The 22,697-nt window shown below is 39.1% G+C and overlaps 1 protein-coding gene across 1 annotated transcript; it reads right to left on the reverse strand.

The window, feature by feature from the left end:
• Positions 1-3,647: 3,647 nt before the first annotated feature.
• On the reverse strand, positions 3,648-19,485 carry CFAP97D2 (CFAP97 domain containing 2). Its single transcript, XM_075263128.1, has 5 exons — positions 19,385-19,485; positions 10,646-10,726; positions 7,580-7,698; positions 6,394-6,589; positions 3,648-4,106 (listed from the first exon to the last, which is right to left on the reverse strand). The coding sequence occupies exons 1-5, from the start codon at positions 19,475-19,477 to the stop codon at positions 3,648-3,650; spliced, it is 948 nt and encodes a 315-aa protein (XP_075119229.1). The 5' UTR covers positions 19,478-19,485.
• Between the last annotated feature and the right edge of the window lie 3,212 nt (positions 19,486-22,697).

Here is a 22,697-nt window from a genome sequence, read left to right on the forward strand (position 1 = left end):
CAGAGGTTTCTGCTTCAATTATATCTATAGAGAAACCGCCAGTGTTGCCTTAGGTATAATTGGCATGCTGTGATTTCTAAAATCATAACTGTTTTGGAAATCATAGCATGTTCTCTGCGTGTATTTTTCCAGAGCTAGCCTCTGCCCGCGACTTCATCTGTGTGTTGTTGGCATCAATGATCCTCCTATATTCAGCAAATTGCTGCCGTCAATGGTTTGCCTGCTCTTAACCTGTCCTGCTGCTGAACTTGTTCCTCATGCTGAGCCTGTGATTGTTTTGTCATCTCAGCAGCTCGCTGGGACGCCATATAATGAGTGTGTTGTTGGCGTTGATGATCTGCCTGCTCCGGCGTTTCAGCAGCTGTCAAGCTGGCCTGCCGCTGAACTCATTCCTTGCACTGTGCCAGTGATTGTTCTGGCATCTCAGCAGCTCACCAGGAAGCCATACAATGAGCCGCTGCCAGGATCGGTAAGCAAATAGGGCCGTTACCATCTGAGTAACTTCAGCTGGTAACGGCCTATTAAAAAAAACAAAAAAAAACACAGGGATAGCGGCTGTCGTCGGGCTCCCAATGTCCCAGGCCCTGTGGCAGCTGCTACTGCTGCTACCCCCGGTAGTTACACCCCTGCTAGAATCCACATTGCAGTGACTGTAACATGCTTTGTTTACACCACATGTGGCCCCAGCCTAAAGTGGCAAATATCAGGTTTGAAAAATGGTGCGGTGTCCTTAAGGGTTTAACATTGACTCCATAGATTGACAGTATCTAGAAATAGGAGGTGTAAGAGAGGACGCTCATCATACATAATACTAAATATCATAATTTAAGATAACTTGTTTGCAAGTTCCACAGTTCACTATTGTGACCTAAAGTTGTGTTTTACCAGGAAGTTTTGAACAGCACGTGGATGACTAATACAATCCTTCAACTGTAGAATTGTGTGTCTACTCTATGTTTATTCTATCACACATCGCATGGCACTACAGATTAAAGTAAACAGAGGCAAAATTAACCTTTGGAACTTCCATTCACCACTGGCATAAGTTGCACAACTGAGACTAAAAGTAATTGTTGACAATAGTTCTATGCAGGTAGTTCAGAAATGCACTTTATTATTCTATACAATTACAACATGTCATAAAGATGAATGAGCAGAAGTTGCTAAAATGTTGATATGTAGACATTGTTCTGGGTTTATAAATGATCATACTAATGTTACTGCTGTGGTCAGTGGTGTACCTTGGAATGGCGGGTTCCCAAGGCAAACATTTGACCTTTTTTTTTTTTTTCACCTTCCTCAGCCTAATATAATTTTTATTTTTTTATCCTCGTCAACCCCTTTTAAGACATTGTACAAAACATTTGTCGCTGGGTATTTCTTTCCACTTTAGGGTCTTTTTACACCGTAGCAGCAGTGTGCAATTACCATTAAACTGACCAATATCTTCTTAATCTGTGACTTAGGACTTGTATCATAATTAAAATGTAACTAAACTTTGGACAACTATTGATTTTTCTGCCAGTATTTGTGCCATTAACAAATTTTGTAATATACTTTACTGACAAATGTCGAATTTCTTTCTGTGAAGTCCCGCATTTCTTTATTCTTTCCCTATTCTCTATTAAGAGCTAAAATCTGTACACTGCTTTCACTAGGTGGTAGGGGTGGGCACTAGTGTAATGCAGAGAAGCTTAGGCTGTGTATGGTGTTACTTCAAATAGTTATGTCTCAGTCATTATAAAGCCTATATGAGATTCTCATCTTTCATATGACTCCAAGATCACAGTTCTGTCTGTATTATTTCCGGCCAACGCTCCATTTATGTGTTTGGAATTGAAGTGTACTGCCCTCCGTTCCAACAGTGCAATGCACATGCTACATTGTCCTTAGAGAACAGTTGAAGTTATTAATCACTAGCTGGTACCCGCGACTTCGTCTGCGGTGATTGTAGAAGTGGGTATATACAGGCGTGGGTAAGGTTTTCGTACTGTGTATAAGGTATGGGATATGAAATGTAACTGTGTATCTTGTTTTTGCTGTAATTCTGAGAATACGTGAGACTTTTGTGTTGCAGTTACTTTGTATTTGAGCTGCTATACGGTGTTGGTATAAACTTTACATAGTGACTTTGGGACAGAGGTATTTGAAGTTAGTTAACCCTTTCCTGCCGATGGCATTTTTTGATTTTCGTTTTTGACTCCCCTCCTTCTAAACCCCATAACTTTTTTATTTCTCCGCTCCCAGAGCCATATGAGGTCTTAATTTTTGCGGGATAAATTTTTCTTCATGATGCCACCATTAATTATTCTATATAATGTACTGGGAAGCAGGGAAAAAAATCAGAATGGGGTGGATTTCAAGAAAAAATGCATTTCTGTGACGTTCTTACGGGCTTTGGTTTTACGGCGTTCACTGTGCAACCAAAATGACATGTCCCCTGTATTCTGTGTTTCGTTACGATTCCGGGGATACCATATTTATATGGTTTTAGTTACATTTTGACCCCTTAAAAACAAATCCAAAACTGTTAAAAAAAATTTTTGTGAAAAGTCGCCATATTCCGACAGCCGTAACTTTTGTATACGTGCATGTACGGGGATGTATATAGCGGGTTTTTTTGCGGGACTGGGTGTACTTTGTAGTTCTACCATCTTCAGGAAATGTTATTGCTTTGATCACTTTTTATTCAAATTTTTATCAGAATCAAAACAGTGAAAACCGGCGGTTTGGCACTTTTGACCATTTTTCCCGCTACGGTGTTTACCGAACAGGAAAAATATTTGTATAGCTTTGTAGAGCGGGTGATTTTGGACGCGGGGATACCTAACATGTATGTGTTTCACAGTTTTTAACTACTTTTATATGTGTTCTAGGGAAAGGGGGGTGATTTGAATTTTTAATCCTTTTTTTTGTTGTTTTTAATATATTTTTTACTTTTTTTAAACTTTTTTTTTTTGCATTTATTAGACCGCCTAGGGGTATTGACATGGGTGGGCGGTGTCGCGGATTGTCAGAGCGGTGGGGGTTGGCAAACATGGCTGCTCCGGAGCGTTAAAGAGCTCGTTAAGGTGAGGGGCAAAGTGGTAAAGTATATGTATATGTGATTGTGTGGGGTTAGGGGCGAGGCTGCAGAAGGCAATATGAATTTTGTGACTTGCTATGGTCCAAAGTGTGTGAGATTGCAGAGATGGTGATGTGAGTTTGGGGTTTGTGGGGGTCCTGGGAAAAACGTATGTGCGCAATTGTGACGAAAAGTAGCCTATTGCGCAATGGGGTGTATTAACTATGTTTGTGGAAAATTTCAGCCAAATCGGTCGAGCGGGTTTTGCGTGATTGACTAACAAACATCCGAACACACAAACCCACAAACATCCAAACTCACAAACTTTCACATTTATAATATTAATAGGATATAAATGGAGCGGGACCCTAAAACTGCAGCAACATAAGAAAATAGAAGATAGTTTTGGGGGTGAGTGTTTACAGACCTTCTGTAGACATTTTCTAAACTTCATTATGTATAGTCTTAGTATAAATAAGATTGTGTTTTAGATTTAGTGATCATGTATGAAGTAGAGACTTGACAAGAATATGTGTTTCAGTCCAATGAAGATTACCATAAAGATCCCTAATAAATTAAAAATCTATTCCACATCTGAATCCTTCTTGGAATAAACTGATCCCTTATTTTCATCATCTGTCTCCTGTTCCATTTCAGAGTGTTCTGGCTTGTGAGCTTCATCTTCTTTACTAGGATCATAGTAACTTGTCTCATTGTTCCCCATTAATACCTTGCTGTCCTCTTCGTTATGCTTCATAAACTCTTCATCCTTTTCTGACTTTTGTTTGCCAACTGTACTTGCCTGGATTTTCTCTTTTTTGTTGCTTACTTTTTGTTGATCTTTATCTTTGCTCTTTTTTTCTTTCTTTTTTTTTGGCTCTAAATCCTTATTTTCCTTGATCCTCCCTGTATTGTCCTTGCTTACACCCTCCTGTTTCTTAGTTTTAATTCCCTCAATTGATCCTCTGTCTCCATCTTTATCAGTTTTTGCTTTGACATCTTTTACAGACTCTTTTCTGACAGTTTTTTTTCCTGATAAAGGCTGTAGAGAAAAAGAAAACAATCAAAGGTACAGTATGATGCACCTAAAAACAGTTTATCCCTATTTCCTAAAAGAAATGATTGTTTATTGGGTTTGTAAATTAAAAAGTATAATAGCAACAGTTGACAAGTGGCAAACCAATAATGACAGAAAAGCAATCGGATCAAGAAATAATGCGTATTTCACAACTGAAAGTTACCCCCTTAAATATACCATAACAAAGAAATAAAACAGAGGGCTGAGAAGAGAAAGAAAAAAGGCTGGAGGATGGAGAGGAAAAAGGGGAGAAGGCAGAGGTCAGGAGGCAAGGGGATCAACGGTTGTCCCATCAAGCCACCAGAGAAGGGGAGTACCTCAGAGTGTATCTTGATGCTGTATGGATATAGCGTGACCTACAAGGTCACGCTACTCTTGATAGCCTTGGAAAATAATCCAGGGATCAAGGCAGAGACAGTGCTATCATGAGTATTTCAAAGATCCTTCATATGTTGGATGCCCTCTACTTTGTATATCCATTGAACCAATGATGGGGAGGCAGTAGACTTATAAAGAGATGCAATAAAGGTCTGCTGGCATTAACAAAATGTATGAGAATCAACTTGCTGAATGCATGCAGAGACAGCCCAGTCAAATGCAAAATGTAAAAAGTGCCCTGAAACACTCTGGAGATCACACCAGGACTGTCCCAAAATATGTGCAGTGGGGGCTCCTTCACTGTAATACACCTCCAGCGAAGTGAAGAGCCAGTTGGGGAAAATTTTACGTATTGAGAATTTGTGAGCGCATTCCAGAATTCTGCAACATTGAGGAGTGAGAAAAAGCATGAGTGCGTAAAAGTCCAACAGAGATTATCGGACTCGACCCAGTTCTTGAATAGACCCTTTCAAAAGGCGTTAAGGATCTATTGTATCCTCATGGGTGAGACAGATAGACTAAAAGTAGGTCCCTGTGTGAACAGAAATGCATTGCCCTTAACTTCCCAGCCTCGCACTAGGATTTATAGGGAACTGAAGGTTATCTAAGATTTTAAATATGGCGGTTTAGGGGAGATCACAGTGAGCTGGACCCTCAGTGCAGCAGAGAAAGAGCAATCCAAACAAGGGGAAATGTGGAGGGGAGTGCCAGAGAAACAGTTTTCCAATAATACCCATTGCTTGGTCGGGCCATGACTACAACAATCCAACATCTGCTGCAGCACTTGTAATGTCATTGATAGTGGGGTAATCCCAAACTCCGCATCAATTTTGTCAGAGTGAAAAGTGATTGCAAGAAGTGCTAGTCTATCCCAAACAAACTAGACTGGCAGCAGTTTGAAGAACATGGGGGGGAAGTCATATGAGGACAGTTTGTAAGATATATAATAGACGGAGAAGAATGCTCACAATTGCACAGTGCCTGAACCAAGTGTAAAGGCCCTTTGACAAACTCTTCTGCAAATCTGCCCAAATTGTTCTCAAAAGACAGATCCTAGAAAAAATCCCTCTGAAGACCACTGAAAAAGAAAGGCGTTAGCTAGCGTAGTCTGAATGTTTGTAGGGGGCAATGTGTTAAGGTCTTCAGACTTTTGGAAATTGATTTTCATGTTGAGTATGGATTGGAATTTAAAAAAATCTGACATTACTCTCAGGAGCTGAACATCTGCCATAGCTGCAGGGTCCATGCTGTATTATGCAGCAGAGTTCCAATGGTAGTGGCTGCGATCAATTCACCACATTCATCACAGACATTAAGGCCCCTGGTTCCTTGGTCAAAGCTGACCAAGGCATCATTTTCCTCACAGTGCATGGGCGCCACCATTTTTGGTAGTTCGGTTGCCGTGGCAGAGAGGAGCCTATAGCAGGCTTGTCTGGCATTTATTTGTATCCAGCCTGTCACACAAAAGATGGTATTTTGCAATGCAACAGCATCGTAATTCATTAGCATTGTAATGCATTGCATTATTGATCAGACCCCCTGGGGTTCAAGGTCCCTAGGGGGGGGGGTCTAATAAATAAACTAAATCATCTACATCTAGAGAAAAGAAGGGTTCTACATTTTCATTGAAAAGGATATTGTAGTCCAATATATGACCTGTGTCAGGATAGAACTCTCTGCTTGAGGAAGTTGTAAAAATGATAGAAACCTGAATGGCCCTAAAAAGAGGAATTAAGAACATTGGCTTCTGCTTCATGACTTCTTCTAGATCAAAACTCACTGCAGGAGTGTGGACTAAACTAGATGGACATTTGTCCTAATTCGACCTTACTATGCAGAAATCAATTTTCACATATTTCATGAACAGCAATACCTTTTCTGGGTGCTGAATAGCATACCATCCCCTTGGGTATTTAGCAATGGTGTCCATGTACTTCTCTGCTTTTACCCAGTCTTCATGCCATTTTTCAACTCTATACTGCGGCTCGCACTTTGTGATTCTGTCTCCAATGGTCTGGTTCTCTCTGGATACTTTCAGCAATTCTTGCTCTCTTTTTTCTTTATTTAAACTTGAAAAATGAAATGTTCAGAAATGAATGTTTTTTTGTATACAAGGGTTAACTAAAAACCTCATGTTCTAAATATAAAGTAATGGGATTTGTCACATCCACTGTGGTTCCAAACAAATCATCAAGGGTGACAATTTTGCTTCTAAATTCCTGTTGGAGCGGTGAATCTGGTCACATGACAAGGAAGTCATTAACATGCAGAGTAAATTGGTAAATTAAGTATTGGAGGAGGATTGTCACAATATTAGGATCCGAACAGATGTAACAATCACATAGTGCAAATTTCTATTATATCATTGTAATATTACTTGTGCTTATACAAAAATAATGATTTCGCCGATGATCTTTAAAGAGGACCTTTCATGTCCTCAGGCACATGCGGTTTTATGCATCGCTAGAAAGCCGACAGTACACTGAATTCAGCGCACTATCGGCTTTCCTGTTATGTGCCCGGGAGAAGAGCTATCAGTGCCGTTACCGATGGCGCTTCACTGTCAGAAGGACGTTTCAGACAGCCTATCTGTGAACGCTCCTCCTGACAGCCTGTCCATAGCTCTGTCAGAGGGGGCATTCCTTACTGCCCAGCCATGACACTGAGCAGTGAGGAATGCCCCCTCTCATCCTAACAGTACTCGTCCATAGACTAGTACTAGGGGACTTTCCTCACCGCTCAGCGTCATTACTGGGCGGTAAAGAACGCCCCCTCTGACAGTATAAAGCTCTTTAAATTTATATTCCTGCATTAGATATTGTAGATCATGTACATGGAAGTGTAAAGAATCTTACCTACGTTATCCATTAAAAGGGTTTTCCTATTAAATAAATTATCCCCTCCCAATAGCAGAGAGGATTAATTGCAGGATAAGGGATTTTTGTCCCCCATTCTGAATAGAGCGGTGGCTAGGCGGCATGTGCACTGCTGCCTTCATTTCAATGGGAATGTGGAGATAGCCAAATGCTTCGATGAGAAAACTCCTTTGGACTACTCACCTTTTAGCTTCATAATTATTTTTGTTGTCAATTCTTCCTTTAGTTCTCATGATAGCTGACATTTTCTCCAGCAACAGTCGGTTGTCCCTTTCAATGATTGACAGCCGTTCCTCTTCAAGCTATTGGCAAAATAAGGGGAAAAAAAAGTAGAAAGAAAATAACTTTAAAAGGGCTCTATCAGCAAAATCATGCTGATAGAGCCCCACATATGCATGAACCATAAATGTTATATTAAACTACCCCCCCCCCCCCCCCCGTTTTAAAATAAAACCCTAAAAAAGAATGTTATCTACTTACGCATTGTGCACGCTGGGCGGGCATTCAGAGTCCGCCGTGTTCTTCACCCACGCCTCTTCTTCCTCCGATGTCCTCCGGTCCCATCCTCCTCCGGCACTCGCGGACTGACACTGATAAAAAAAAATGGCCTGGGCGCCTGCACAGTAAGCCATAGTAGAAGCCGCATGCTACTGCGCATGTGCCCAGGCCATTTTTTTATATCAGTGTCAGTTCGCGAGCGTCGGAGGAGGATGGGATCGGAGGAAGAGAAGAAGAGGTGTGGATGATGAAGAAGACACACCCTGAATGCCCGCCCAGCGTGCACAATGCGTAAGTAGATAACATTCTTTTTTAGGGTTTTATTTTAAAATGGGGGGGGGGTAGTTTAATATAACATTTACGGTGCCTGAATAGCCTTTTTAAAGGCTATTCACGCATATGTGGGGCTCTATCAGCATGATTTTGCTGATAGAGCCCCTTTACTGGGCCATAAAATCCCATATAAGGCTGCCTTCACACGGAGTAACGGCGGGCTCAATTTGAGCTTATTTTTACAGGCGTAGAAGTCCGAGGGTTGCGTCAACGTTGCATTTACGCTGCGTTTTTTTTACTATGAGCGCATACGCTACGTTTTTTGCTAGCGTACACGCTCTGTTAAAAAATGCGGAGCGTGTACACGAGCAAAAAACGGCAAGTAAATGCAATGTTAACGCGACACTCGGACTTCTACACCTGTAAAAATAAGCTCAAATTGAGCCCGCCATTACTCCACGTGAAGGCAGCCTAAATGTAAATCCTAACCAATTAAAATCCTAATGTTAAAGGGTAGGTAAGCCCAATGTTCCCTCAGACTTGAAGAAGTCCTGGTGCTGCTTGGGAATCTCCAAACACCTTAGTTTGCTCATTCCTGTAAAAACAATGTGGTTAAATCTCCTATCAGTTATAAATGTCATATGTGGAAATGGAATATATCATGAGTCAGAGTGGAGAGATGCTGCAAAGATTAGCCCTCCAGTAGTAAACCTGATGTGTCCACATACAGTAATACATGGTTGCCTATTGTCCTTGCATAGAAATACAAGGTTGCAAATTAATGTAATTGGGCATGGTGTATTACTATACTGAAGCACAGTTCTCCTCAAAAATTAAAACCGATAGTTGGGAAGTAGATAAGATGAAGCCATTTCATTGCTTTATTCTGAGAAGGAGTTGTCGCTGTATTATTTATTCTATGGATGAATAACACTGTTTCTGAAATAAAGTTTGCCTTATTTAAATAAAAAGAAATGCTAAAGAGAAGAGGCTTGTCAATCTTTTAAAGCCATCTTGCAAAATAATAGTTATGGAAGGTGAAAACGGTAAAACTGACTTTTCAACTTCCGATATGGCTATCTTTTTGTAATTTACACGGCACCCTTTTTTCTACATGATTTTTGTGTTTGGACTCTTCCAAACAGCTTTATTGCCCCAAATGTTAGATGCTGAGGGTGAGTTGGTAGTAAAAGAGGTATTCTGTTTTATATGACTTAATTTATTTGTGTAGAGAATAGGATATCATATGTTTTTCTGCTGTACATGTATTTATATATTTGAAATCTTGTTCACATCTCTTTGTTATCAGAAGAAAAAATGGTATGGTCCATTCTTTGACCTATGAAATGCAGCTGTAGGAGCAGGGGCGTAGCTATAGGGGGTGCAGTAGTTGCAGTCATGAAAAGGCTCTAAACACTAAGGGGATCGCAACGGTCCTTCTGCCTAAAATATTCCACTATCTTAAATGACACAAGATAGGGGCCCATTTACAGGTCTTGCATTGAAGCCCATGAGCCCATGGTGACACACATGACCCTTACACAAGTCATGTGACCCCAGAGATTCAGTTAATCATCCAGTAGAGAGATTAATAGTGGTATATTCAGGAACAGAACACATACAGTATTACTAAAGCATCATTACATCATATCTGTGGAAAAGAAAATCTTATACTTTATATAAACGTATGTGAGCAAAAATGTAATACATGTAAATTAGAAAATTCTAGGAATTTGATTTCTATAGGCAAATAATTTAAAATAAAAACTGGAATATCCCTTTAGATATGAACTTCTACTTCTAAAACTAAGATTTTGTTTGTAGTATTCATAAGATCCATTGCTAGTACTCACATATCTGCACATACAGCAATGAAATAGTTTGTAGCTTTGTAAAGACTGGACAAAAGCATCTAAACATAATACAAAATACATTTATCTTCCACATAGTGTGTTGCTGTGCAGCAAGCTAATCTTGTTGTGTATTGATCTAAACATATGCAAGAATACATGTATTGTTTTCTATAGAAGCATACTGGAACAGCTTGCTATATTTGTTGCTATGTGAATTTGGACTCTCCAGCTAAATGTTTCCAATCAATAATGGCTATTATATGACCACAACCCATGTGACATTTAGGAGACTGCTATCTTTGCTTATGTTATAATTTATCATAGTTGTCACCTTGGCATAGGGGGCATTATATTCTTCCATCTGTAAAATGTTGTAGGTAAAAAATGATTGCTACCACATCTCTCATATACTTAATACTAAACAAAAGAAGCAAGAACGTCTACTACATAAGAATACAGCAGTGGTATAAATGGCACATGGTACTGTAGGTCGGGGGCCTTGCTGTGAATTTTAAAGACCTTTGGAAGAAAGGGGAGTTTTTTCTTTCGCATGTTAGTATCTACAGAATACCTAGTTACTGTAATACCACATATAGAAATTAAATAGTATGTTATGAAATATTACCTTTAATTTCTTCAGTTTTAGGTTGAGATGTACATACGCTTGAGGACTGTTTGTGTCCACCATAGGTTTAGCTGACTGTACCTATAATATACAATTGTACATTGTATCATTATCAGCACCACTATTATGTATGACCCACTGTGAAAAGGCTACAAAGCAAAATGTGCCAAATTTTTACTTAAATTGTGTATGTTTTGCATCAGATGTATTATATGTTTGTGACACTATAGAGAGGTTATTGGGGTATGCCTGGAAAGGAGTATAGCATAAATATAGATGTGTCTAGAGATGTTTCAATGTGCAACAAAATCTCACCAAAATTGTGTTGGTTTTGTATAGCTACACAAAAGTGTCTCAAAATGTATTAAATTTGTCATCAAGGACAAAAAACTGTTTCACTGGGGTTTACCCGCATTCATACTTGAAAAGGGTAAAGCAGTATATACTGTATTGTCAACAGCACCAAGATATGAATCTTGAAAGTCTAAAATTCAAAACATTGTTACCCTTTTGCTCATCAGTGTACCAACAAATGTCTATGGCATACATTGTTTTGAAGGAAGAAGAATATTTCTGCAGTAAAATGCTGACTGCTAATCAGGTTGTAATATTTATCTGTGTCTGTATTTATTGACCTATTCGCATACATAAATACATATATAACATTGTGCATTATTTGCTCTCATTGCATCTCATACAGTAATCCTTTTATAGTTGTTCTTCCGCCACTGAACGCTGTAATTTTATGCTTTTTTGTTGGCAAACAAAACATAATCTCCTCTGCTCATTTGTTAAGTGAAAATTGTATGTTACATAATACTTAACTTGCAACTATGCTGTGTTTGCACATACTAGTATACTTGTTTCTAGTTGTAGTGTTGTTAAGCAACATTGTATTCATTCACATCCGCTGGCTAATTTGACTAGACTGTAGATTCCAATAGAAAATTTAAAGGGGTTGTATTAAAAAAAATAAATAAATAAAAAAAAAAATATATATATATATATATATATATATATATATATTTACCCATATCCCTGCGGTGGGATAGCTTACCTAGGGAGATGGGAGGGGGTAAGGAGGCGACATTAGTAGTGGTCCATCAACACATTGCAGAAAAAAATCACAGAAAAGATGGCCTCTACGTGACTGTGCACTTAAAGAGTATCTAATTTTTCAGACAACTTTTAATTTCTGGCAGTATTTGTTTCATTAATAAATTTTATAATCTACTTTGTCAACAAATTTGCTGTTACTATATGCAGTATGTTCCTCCTTCAATGTTCATTTTACGTTGTAAAACGTTAAAACTCAATAAAAATACTTGAAAACAACAAATTTTGGATCATTTATGTGAAATCGGTGTTAGGAGTATTTAGGTTCATTACTTTCTATTTTTCTTACCTGGGGAGTTTTTGGCTGCGCAGTGTCTGGGGTGGCATCCTGGCGCTGCGGGGTTGTCCTGTTGTGGGTATTGGTGCACACCTTCTGACTTGCATGCGCGCACTGCTGGTAGGCAGCTTTATCTCCTGGTTGATTAGTCTGTCCTCCCATTTGCACCTGGGAGGAGTGGTCTCTACTCTGTATTTAAACCCATGCCTCCCATGGTTCTGTGCTGAGTGTCGCTTTTACAGAGCTAGGCCTTAGCAGGAGGAGTAGGTGGTTATCTTGGATAGAGGAAGTTCCGTGGTTGGTTTTTGGGAGGTTTGGGTGAACGAGTTGGTTTGTGTGTTTTCCCTTCTGTGTTCACCAATCCTCCCTCTGTGTATAATTGACTGTGTGAGTGAATTGCCTTATCCTTTGATTTCTACTCAGTTTCCCTGTGTTTGTTTCCTAGTGTAAGGTTCCTTCCCATATTGGTTTGGGGGAATCCTTTCCCACATTTTTCCTGTGTGCTGCTTGTGTTGTTAGTCAGCGCACACCCTTGTCAGTCCCTGTCAGTAGCAGCTTCACTTGTTCGTTAGGGGTGTCCCCCTTTAGTCTCCAGTCCCTAGATATCTTATAGGGCATTCCTTCTCCCACTTCCCTCTAGGCCTACGGTATCAGTGAGAGAGGAGCTGTCGGGGTCAGGCTTAGCCTGAGTACAGCCGACCCACACCCGTGAGGCAGGGACCGGGTTAGCTAGTGGGAGTAGTGCAGGGCGAGATTTCCTACTGCTATTCCTTAGCCCTGTTGCAGCTACCTGGACTGACATAACAGTACACTCAGCCTGTAAAAAAAAAAAAAAAAGTTCGTTTGCATTATGACGGACCTGAAACAGTTGTACCAGGCGGTGCAGCAGATTTCCACTGAGATGGAGGGGATCAAGCTACGAATGGATGCCATCCAAGCTTCTGACGTATCTCAGTTACAGCAGTTGGCTAAACACACAAACCAACTCGTTCACCCAAACCTCCCAAAAACCAACCACGGAACTTCCTCTATCCAAGATAACCACCTACTCCTCCTGCTAAGGCCTAGCTCTGTAAAAGCGACACTCAGCACAGAACCATGGGAGGCATGGGTTTAAATACAGAGTAGAGACCACTCCTCCCAGGTGCAAATGGGAGGACAGACTAATCAACCAGGAGATAAAGCTGCCTACCAGCAGTGCGCGCGTGCAAGTCAGAAGGTGTGCACCAATACCCACAACAGGACAACCCCGCAGCGCCAGGATGCCACCCCAGACACTGCGCAGCCAAAAACTCCCCAGGTAAGAAAAATAGAAAGTAATGAACCTAAATACTCCTAACAATCGGGATTGGGTATTGGTACTGTAGTGTACCAATACAACGGGACACCCCCCACCCCTCCAAAAGTGATTCCATTTTGGAAACAACACCCTTAAGAATTTATCAAGGGGTATAGTAAGCATTTTGACCCCACAGCCATTTCACAGATTTATCATTTGGGTTTTCAACTAATTTCTCCATCTTTTTTTTGGTGACACATAGGGCTTTATTTTTAGGTTGTTTTTGTTTTTGCATATTGTTTTTAATATCTATGAGAATATAAACAAAAGAGGAGGGAGAACATGTCTGTTTTTCAATTTTCTTTTATTTATTTTTTGTAATTACTGTAATTAGCATAATAAATATATATCTATTCAAGTAATTGGAACCAAACCCCAAACTAGTTACTTTTTATATCAATTATATTAATAAATATTTCTTTATTTGCCTTACATATTTATTACAGCATAATTTGATTTTATTTATGAGTCTTACTTCTCACTGGTTATATACTATATTTGAGGATTACATGTATAATTGGGCTTAGGGTCAGTGCACACTGAATCCGCCTCAAAATCAGCCTCCAAAAAAAGCCTCGCAATAGAACTCTGTTAGGAGGTTTTTTGTGGAGGCTGATTTTCAGGCGGATTCAGCGTCAAAATCAGCGCCAAAAACCTCCGTGTGCACTGACGCTTAATCGTTCAGACTTACCTAGACTCTGGATTTATATTACAAATATTTTTTTTTATCCTAATAAACATGATTATTGGCTTTTTATATTTTTTCTCCCGTGTATTGTTTCTTAGAATGGATAGATCCAAAATAGAATATATTAAGTGCAAAATCAATCAGACTGTATGAAATAAATGCAAAAAAAAATGTGCGTGCCATGGCTTGCTCAAAACAGCAACAGATACAAGAACACAAAGTGTAGTTAGTACGTTACTAGCATATCAAGTAGTCTTTCCCTGTTAGCTCACTGATCCACGCCAACACTTTTTAACAGTGCCCAATACTGAGCAGGAGTGATGGATGAAGCAGGATTAGCATCAGAATTGCCTTTTGTTATTTCAGTTTAGCTTTTACATGGAAACCGTGATTTACAGTATCTGTTACAAACATGCAGCACAATGACAATATGCTGTATATTGTACGTTATGTAAAATCTCGTCATGTCTGAAGAATAGCGTATGACACTGTGTGCACTGTACTCCCTAACAAGACGCAGACCTGCTGAGAAAACCAGTCCATGGTAAGTAATTGTGCCAGATCGCATAAAAAAAAGTGCCAGATAATGTTTAGGGGATAATAACACTCCTTAGGGAGTGGGCACCTTTACAGGTGTAAGGAGACTTACAATGCTATTTTCACTCCACTGGGGCATTATGGGAAATATATGCAAATTTGTTTTCCAGGATGTAATTAGGAAAACAGTGCCTCTGTTCGCTGTCTCTTAGGACAGCCCCCTTAACATCATGCATGACTTTTTGAATAAGCCTAATAACAGAGAATGTTTAGTATCTCATTTACACTGGAAGGCTACAGTCCAAAAACAAGTCAAGAAAAGTAGCAGCAGAACTTCATACATATAAACTGCTTGCAATACAATATGTTTTACAATTATATGAAATTGTTCTGCAATGAAATCTGTACACTATTGTATATTAATGATATAATATTAAATTGGCTTGGCCTTGTAGAAAGCACATCCCTGACAGATCATCTCAACTGCATGTTTTCAGAATTTATGAACAGCTTTGAAAGTGAGATCCTTAATGTATCTTGTATATAGTTTCCATTGAGCTAGTGCTACTATTCACTTCAGGAACACAACACCATTGATGAGCAGTTAGAGTGGATTTGAAAGGACAAGCCAAAGCTGCAGGACATGATGAACATGTGTCTCTCTATAGCATCTATTGTCTAAAAAGAGATGTTCTCCGGGGCAGACATCAATCACTCCTTACAGTAGGCATTAGTCTCTGGGATAAATGGCATCTAGTAAAACGTGAGTAATCGCATTTAAAAAGAAACTTAAGATGCTAATAGTAATTACAAGCTTACAAGAAAAGTTAACACAATTTATACATTGTACCAACTGTGAGGAAGTTAACTCAGTAGAAGCAGTGGTACGGACCCAAACAGTCAAGACAGAGACACAAAATATGCAGCAAACTGGTTTATTTACAAAAAAAACAGGAAAATAAATAAACCTTGACTTCAGGCACAAAATGAGAAAAAATACAGCTTTAACTTCAGGAAAAAACAAAATAAAAACGGATAATCTAACTATACTCGTGGCTTACTTCAAGCCAAACCAACAAAACAGGAGCAATATTGTCTCACCAGACTCAGGGTTACAGGACAGACGGCGGCCATTTTTGGGAGGTCGCTCTTGCTCTTGTAGTTCAATACAGAAGCGTACTGTGCAGGCGTCAGAAGTTGGACCGACAGAAGAAGACAGAAGAGACGGGGTTGCAGTGAAGATGGAGGCGCCGCTGGACTGAGCTCTCAGGCAGAAGTGGGGACGCCCCATCGCCGTTTGAGCGCTGGGGCCCGCCCTCATTGCTGTGGATAACTCATTTGCATACCGGTTAAAACCGGTATGTCTAAGGAACAGCGCCGCAGAGATTTAACTTTTAATTATCTATACATTTAAGTATGGTTATGTTTGTGGGGAAACCCCTTTAAGGAATCAATGAAAGTGTATTAGAAAATGTTATAACTATTTGCTATATATTAATTAACCTTAAGCTACTTATCACTAGCAACAATGCTACAATTCCTGAAAAAAATGCCATCTCCCAAATAAAAAATAATCTATACTCTATGTACTTTGAGTAACAAAATATATATATTCAGGGGTTTAGACCTTAAAAATTGCTGCACTAGTTCGGATAAATGTATACGCTCTGTATAGCATATAGTATACACTAGTACTAGTATACGCTCTGCTTTGAATTTTTAGAACACAGGTATAATCTGAGACATAACTTGAAGCTCCTGGACCTCAAAACAAAATCTGTAATAGGACCCTCTCTTACTATGTGCTATCTAGAATATTGGTATCTTCTTATGTTGTAGAGAGGCATTTGGGACCCCTGAGGATCCAAGGAATTAGTAAATACTAGCTCGGGATACCATAAATCATATATATTTTACAATGTTTTTAGGGCTTGGTAGCCATAACTAATAATCAAGTAGTTACAATTTATGTCCTTTTCCAATACTACTATGTAACTTTGTAAGTATTGCTAGACCTTCCTCCCAAGTCCAGGCCTGTTACTGGATGTAATTCTACTAGAAAGTAGAACGTGGGTATTTGAGCACAACGCAGAAGATCAGACAAGCTATTGTAAGATACAGTAACTGCTTCTTGTTTATTCTTCTACTGTAACCACTATAAGCTGGCACCATATCAATAAAACACTTAAGAAACAATTCACTGAGATCCACTTCAACCTGAGCAGATATAACAAACAGAATATGCTCGGCACAAAAAGAGCTATTTTTATTTAGTCATACATGATTGCATTTTACCACTGTACTTCAAGAAGCAGTGCATAACAATTGAAGTCATGGGTTAAACTAAGGATTGTGCTTGGTGGCTTTCTCCCACAGAGTGTATTTCATACCATCCATGCAAAGCCAATGTTCAGGGTTATTAATCAAATTCCTCTGGTCTCCACATGACATTTCAACCAGTTAATATCGTATTAACAGCCCATAATACCAAAATATCAAATTCCATTCACATTTTAATTGTCTCTCTTGATCACTACAACAAATAAATTATTTTGAAAAGAGAATTGAAATAACTTTTCAGATGTCATCTGGGATGGTTGTGTTCACTGACATAAAAGTACTTCAAATTGATTTCTAAAAAGAAAATAATTTAAAATTGTCCATAAATTAATTTAAAGTATATGGGGGAATGTTGTGTCCTTAAAATGTAAACCTGGAATGCACATTAGACTTTGGCCAGTGGTCAGACATGTAAATGCCATGAACTTTAGTCTGCCAAAAGCAGGTCAGCCATGCTGGATATTTTTGGCTGTTAGATGAGAATACCATTTTTTGTTCTTTTTGAAATGAACAACTAAATTGCCCCATTGATTGTGCTGTTGCTAATTTTTATGGTTGGATGGAAGTTTTGGTGTTTAGGGACTTATTTTATGTGAATTGTTCTCATGTGATGCCTGCATGAAATAGAAAAAAATCTAAAGTAATGCTAGGTTCACACTAGAGTTCTGGTTTCCGTCCTTTTGGTCCGCTTGGGGATCCAAAAGACGGAAACCATATCCACTTAAAAAGCGATTAAACGCGGAAACTTGCGTACCCCATAGATTATAATGTGGTTTGCCAGATTTAAGTGGAGACAAAAGTCCTCCTTGCAGAATTTTTCTCTCTGCAGATTTTAAGCACAATCTGGGACAGAGAGGCTCAAACTCTAGTGTGAACCTAGCGTTACTTGCATATTCTAGGACTTACTGTAGGGTCTCAAACTGTACTTTGTAATGGCACCATTCAATAACTTTACAATGTACTGGGAAGCTGGAAAAAATTCTGAATAAGGTAGAATTTCTTGTGCCAATTTCTTATTGGTTTTATTTTTATGCCATTCACTATGTGGCAAAAATGACATGTTAAATTTATATAGTATTTGTAATGTTTTGATATCTTAAAAAATGTAAAACTTTGAAAAAAAAATGGTGTCACCATATTGTGACACCTGTAACTTTTTTATATTTATGTGTATGGATCTGGGTAAGGCGTCTTGTTATGCACGACAAGATGGCGGTTTTATTGATACCATTTTGGGGAAGGTCTGATAGTTTGCCTTCTATAATAAAATGGAATAAAAAGTGATCAAAGTGGTGAAAAAACAGCCAGTGGACCATTTAGATTTTTTTCCCTGCTACAACATTCAAAGTATGGGATAAATATTTTTACATTTTAATAGCTTGGGCATTTTTGAGAGCGGGGATACCTAAAGTATTTGTTTACATTTGTTTATTTTAATACGTGATCTACGGAAAGGGGGGTGATATATACTTTTGTGTTTATGTATAGAAAACTTGGGGACCTTGAACCCTAGGGGGTCTGATCATTTACACTATACACTGCAATACTAATGTTTTGCCGTGTATAGTGAAATACTTTGTAATCTATTTCATGGTGTCTATGACAGCGTGTAATAGACCTAATGTAATGACAAACCTTGGAGCCTTTAATAGGTTACCGGCTGTCATGGCAACTGATTGCCGCCCTCCGATGACATTCTGGATTGCGGCGATTGGAAAAAGAAGGCGGCACCCGCAGCATCTAAAGTGTTGACAGCTGTGATTGGTGTCGGCACTAATCGCAGCTATGAATGGCGGGTGCTGGCTATATTATACAGCTGGTATTGGTCGTATAAGGACAGGTCGTAGCTCTTGCGCCATCTCCATATATACCTACATTTATCATACATTTATGAATTATCCTGTGGATTTTCCATAAAGGTCCCAGATGGGAAGAACCCTTTAAGAATTTCAAGTACTCTTTTGCATGCTTGAACAGCACAATATGGCAGTCAGCATTCCTGAAAACTATGGGCACAGAACATATTTTAGCAGTATTTTTTTAAGTGTATTCATAGGCATAACCAATTAAATGGAAATAATTTATTGATACCATAAACTCCTTAAAAATGATGTTTATGGATTTGACTGTTTAACCCTTTATAAGAGTGCTTGAGGAAATTTTCAGCTGCAGTCTTTCTTTTTTAAGAAATCGTTCTATATTTTGAAATCAGTAGGTCTATATTGATTATTTATTTCTTTAGCTTACTTATATAGCTCCATGATATTCCAACGGGCTTTTACAGATATTGTTAACGCTGTCCCATATAGGGCTCACAATCTAAATTTGCTATCACTATGTCTTAAACTATGGTAATGCATGAGTTATTTCATTTAGTGCCATGTGCATAGTCATATAAAGCTAACAAATTCTAATGAAGGCTTTGCGTTTTTCTCTACGTACCTTTCTTTTATGCTCATCATAGTAGGTTTTGTCCCATTTCTGTTGCAGGTATTTGTTACCACATGGTAATATGGGCTGGTAGGCTCTATGCATCTTGAATGTGGACTTCCTTCCCAGGCTGATGACTGAGGATCTGAGACTATGGAGGAATACTGTAGAGACTACCGTGTGTTTGAGGCAGGTCATGTGGTGGTTGTCATGACATTGGTGTTCAGCAGAAAAGTGAATAGCTAGTGGTAGACTTCCAAACATTGAAGCTGTAAATCAGCAAACAAAGCCTGAATATGCCAGCCTCTCTCTATTACGAGATTGTATAATATCACAATGCTTCACCTCCAGCTCTGCTCATATACTGTCACACGTGAAAGATCCTGTTAGATTAAAGGGATCAACTAGACAAAAGAAAAAACACACAAGCTATTTGTATAAAATCTGCCAGAATAATAAATGCAGAAAGCAAGAAGCAGTTCACGTATTTCAAGTCCTAGGGACAACCCCACAATTATATTTTCTTTTATGGATTTGTATTAAGGTAGGAGTTACCATCTACCAGAAACTGGCTTTAGGTGGTTCACTATGTCCTCTGCTCAAGGTTGCAACACCATACCTCCAAACTGTCCCACATTCAGCAGGGCAGTCCCAGATTACGGGTCCTGTCCCACTTTTCCAGTCCAATATCTCCTGGTTTCAACTCATCTGCATCCAGAGGATACAGATATTCACTTCCATTGAAGTGAATGGGATGTGTTCAGCGCTCGTGTATACGTGTCTGAATCAGCGGAGCGTAAACTCCGTGTGAAGGGGCCCTCAAAGTCTGACTGTGCATATGTGAGTGGGTTTTCTACTGAGCCTAGTAAGTCAGCAGTGTGTATATGGGGTGCATGGACTGTGTTGGGGTGTGGTTTACACACAATTTGCAGCTTGAGTGAAGGGTGAGTGCAAGTCTGAGTGAGTAGACTGTCAATTGCTACCATGTCATGTGCTAGGACAGGACACCTTTGTTGCCATAGTCGAAGAGGGCTACAAGTCTCCGACTACAGATTTTTATTTATTTTTTTTAATTTATTTAACATTTCTAATAAGATGCAGTGATACTAAAAAAAATCTTGTGTTTAATAAACCACAACTTCATTTGCTTTGCCATTTTTTGTTAATATGCATAAGTCCACAACTATATAAGAGTTTTGACAAGGATTGTTTTAAATTAAACAATACTTTTCTTGCTGTCGAATTTGAGTAATAGGCTATAGTCATTATACTTCAGAGAACCAAGATATATCCCCCACAACGGAGCTTGGAATGGGCATCACCTTGCCCTATACAAATGGCTCCTAAGTGCAGCTGTCACTCAATGTAGTGTTGAGTAAAATCATCAAAGTTAGGACAGGTGGTCACCTGCTGCCCAACACAGCATCCAAAAACTGGGACTGTCCTGGTTGACAGCTACGTTTTTTGATTGACTGCTAATTTTGGTCCATCCAAAAAAAAAAAGATGTGAATAGACCCATAAAAATGCAGTTATGTTAGTGTAGCCATGTGATGGCTCGTAGAAACATGATAGCCTGTTTTTCACATTTGAATGAAAAGGCCCTAGCACCACCAATTTTGGACCTAGAGACCTGTCCTTATCTGAAGAGCTGTACCAACACACATTCTAGACTGTACATAGGGTACACCGTCACATTATCTGAAACAAACAGCAAGTGGTGCTGCTGAGCTATTTTCAAAGTATACACTATTAATATACTCGAATTCTTACATGGGCACAAATATGCTACACTTTGACAAACAAAAAACAACTAGCATAAAATATAACTTTTATTTCGTCAGCTAAAATGATGTAGCCAGGGCTAATAAAAACAGACAAATATGTCAAAAGACATGATAAGGGTAACTCCTGATATACTCCTTTGTATGTGTCTCTACAGCTTATTGACACAAGTGAAGTAAGATAATTAAGCACCGGGGAATGGTAAACAAAGTTTTCAACAGATGCTAGACGGACACAGTCTTTGAGCCCAAGATAAATAGCCAGCTACTGTCTTGACTCTATAGGATAATTATCCCCCGTTCCCCTGCTCTGATATCCAAATTAAAGCCCTCCAATTTTTCCCTGGCTACATCATTTTAGCTGACGAAATAAAAGTTATATTTTATGCTAGTTGTTTTTTGTTTGACTATTAATATACTGAAATTGTACTTGGAGGATTTTAACCAAACCTTATTCATTGTAAATATTAAATCTCTATCAAAATGTTAAAATTCTGGCTGGAGCTATAGGTGATGGAACCACCCATATGTTTCTTTAAGTAGGTAGGCTCTGTGACTGTTAATATAGGCACTTTATTTGGTCCAGATGATTAACATTGTGTGGCATAATACATGGTGTGTGTGTGTGTGTGTGTGTGTGTATGTGTGTGTGTGTGTATATATCTATATATATATATATTGTCAGGGTCTTGTGTTGCTAGGTGGGGTGGCATAGACACAAAAGTCCAGATTCTTTAGTCCAAAACAAAGGTGGAGTTTATTTTCACTAAAAAAGGCAGTGCAACAACAAAAGGCAACACTACAGAAATAAATACCTGCCTGGCTAGGCTCTGACTAAACATAGAATAGGTTACCTCACCTAGAATAACAGAAATCAATAGCCAGTAGAATCCTTCAGGACACAGCTCCAAAAATATGACCCTCTGTCAGCTCTCCAGCCAAGCTCTGCCTAAAGTCTGCTGCTGGAGCTAACTTCTTAAGCCTCCTCGACGAGGAGACTCTCAACAGCTGAGTCACTGCAGGAACAAGCGCAAAGTGTGGACTGGAGGGGGTGGAATGACAGGTCCCACTACCAACCTACCTACCATTCCTAAAAAATCCAGCCCAATAAACAGAACTTTGAAATAACCCTCAGCAGACTAAAGTATCTGCTGAGAACCATTCTTTCTGGAGTTTTCTCATCCCACCCACCTGAATAGTCTGGGTGAGATGTACACCCCCTCCATGAACTGACCAGCCATCGGCTGGTCAGATCAGTACAGTACAGACCAAAAGTTTGGACACACCTTCTCATTCAAAGAGTTTTCTGTATTTTTATGACTATGAAAATTGTAGATTCACACTGAAGGCATAGAAACTATGAATTAACACATGTAGAATTATATACTTAACAAAAACGTGTGAAACAACTGAAAATGTGTCTTATATTCCAGGTTCTTCAAAGTAGCCACCTTTTGCTTTGATTCCTGCGTTGCAAACTCTTGGCATTCTCTTGATGAGCTTTAAGAGGTAGTCACCGGAAATGGTTTTCACTTCACAGGTG

The sequence above is a fragment of the Leptodactylus fuscus genome, chromosome 2 (genome assembly GCF_031893055.1).
Source record: "Leptodactylus fuscus isolate aLepFus1 chromosome 2, aLepFus1.hap2, whole genome shotgun sequence".
Classification (NCBI taxonomy): Eukaryota; Metazoa; Chordata; class Amphibia; order Anura; family Leptodactylidae; genus Leptodactylus; species Leptodactylus fuscus.

Bases quoted from the DNA above. Each gene is read 5' to 3' on its own strand.
- CFAP97D2 (XM_075263128.1), bottom strand. From the start codon at position 19,477: ATGCATAGAGCCTACCAGCCCATATTACCATGTGGTAACAAATACCTG. The intron at 10,727-19,384 runs GTACGTAGAGAA...TGTATATTATAG, and splicing joins ATGATGAGCATAAAAGAAAG to GTACAGTCAGCTAAACCTAT. The intron at 6,590-7,579 runs GTGAGTAGTCCA...TCATTTTTCAAG, and splicing joins AATAATTATGAAGCTAAAAG to TTTAAATAAAGAAAAAAGAG.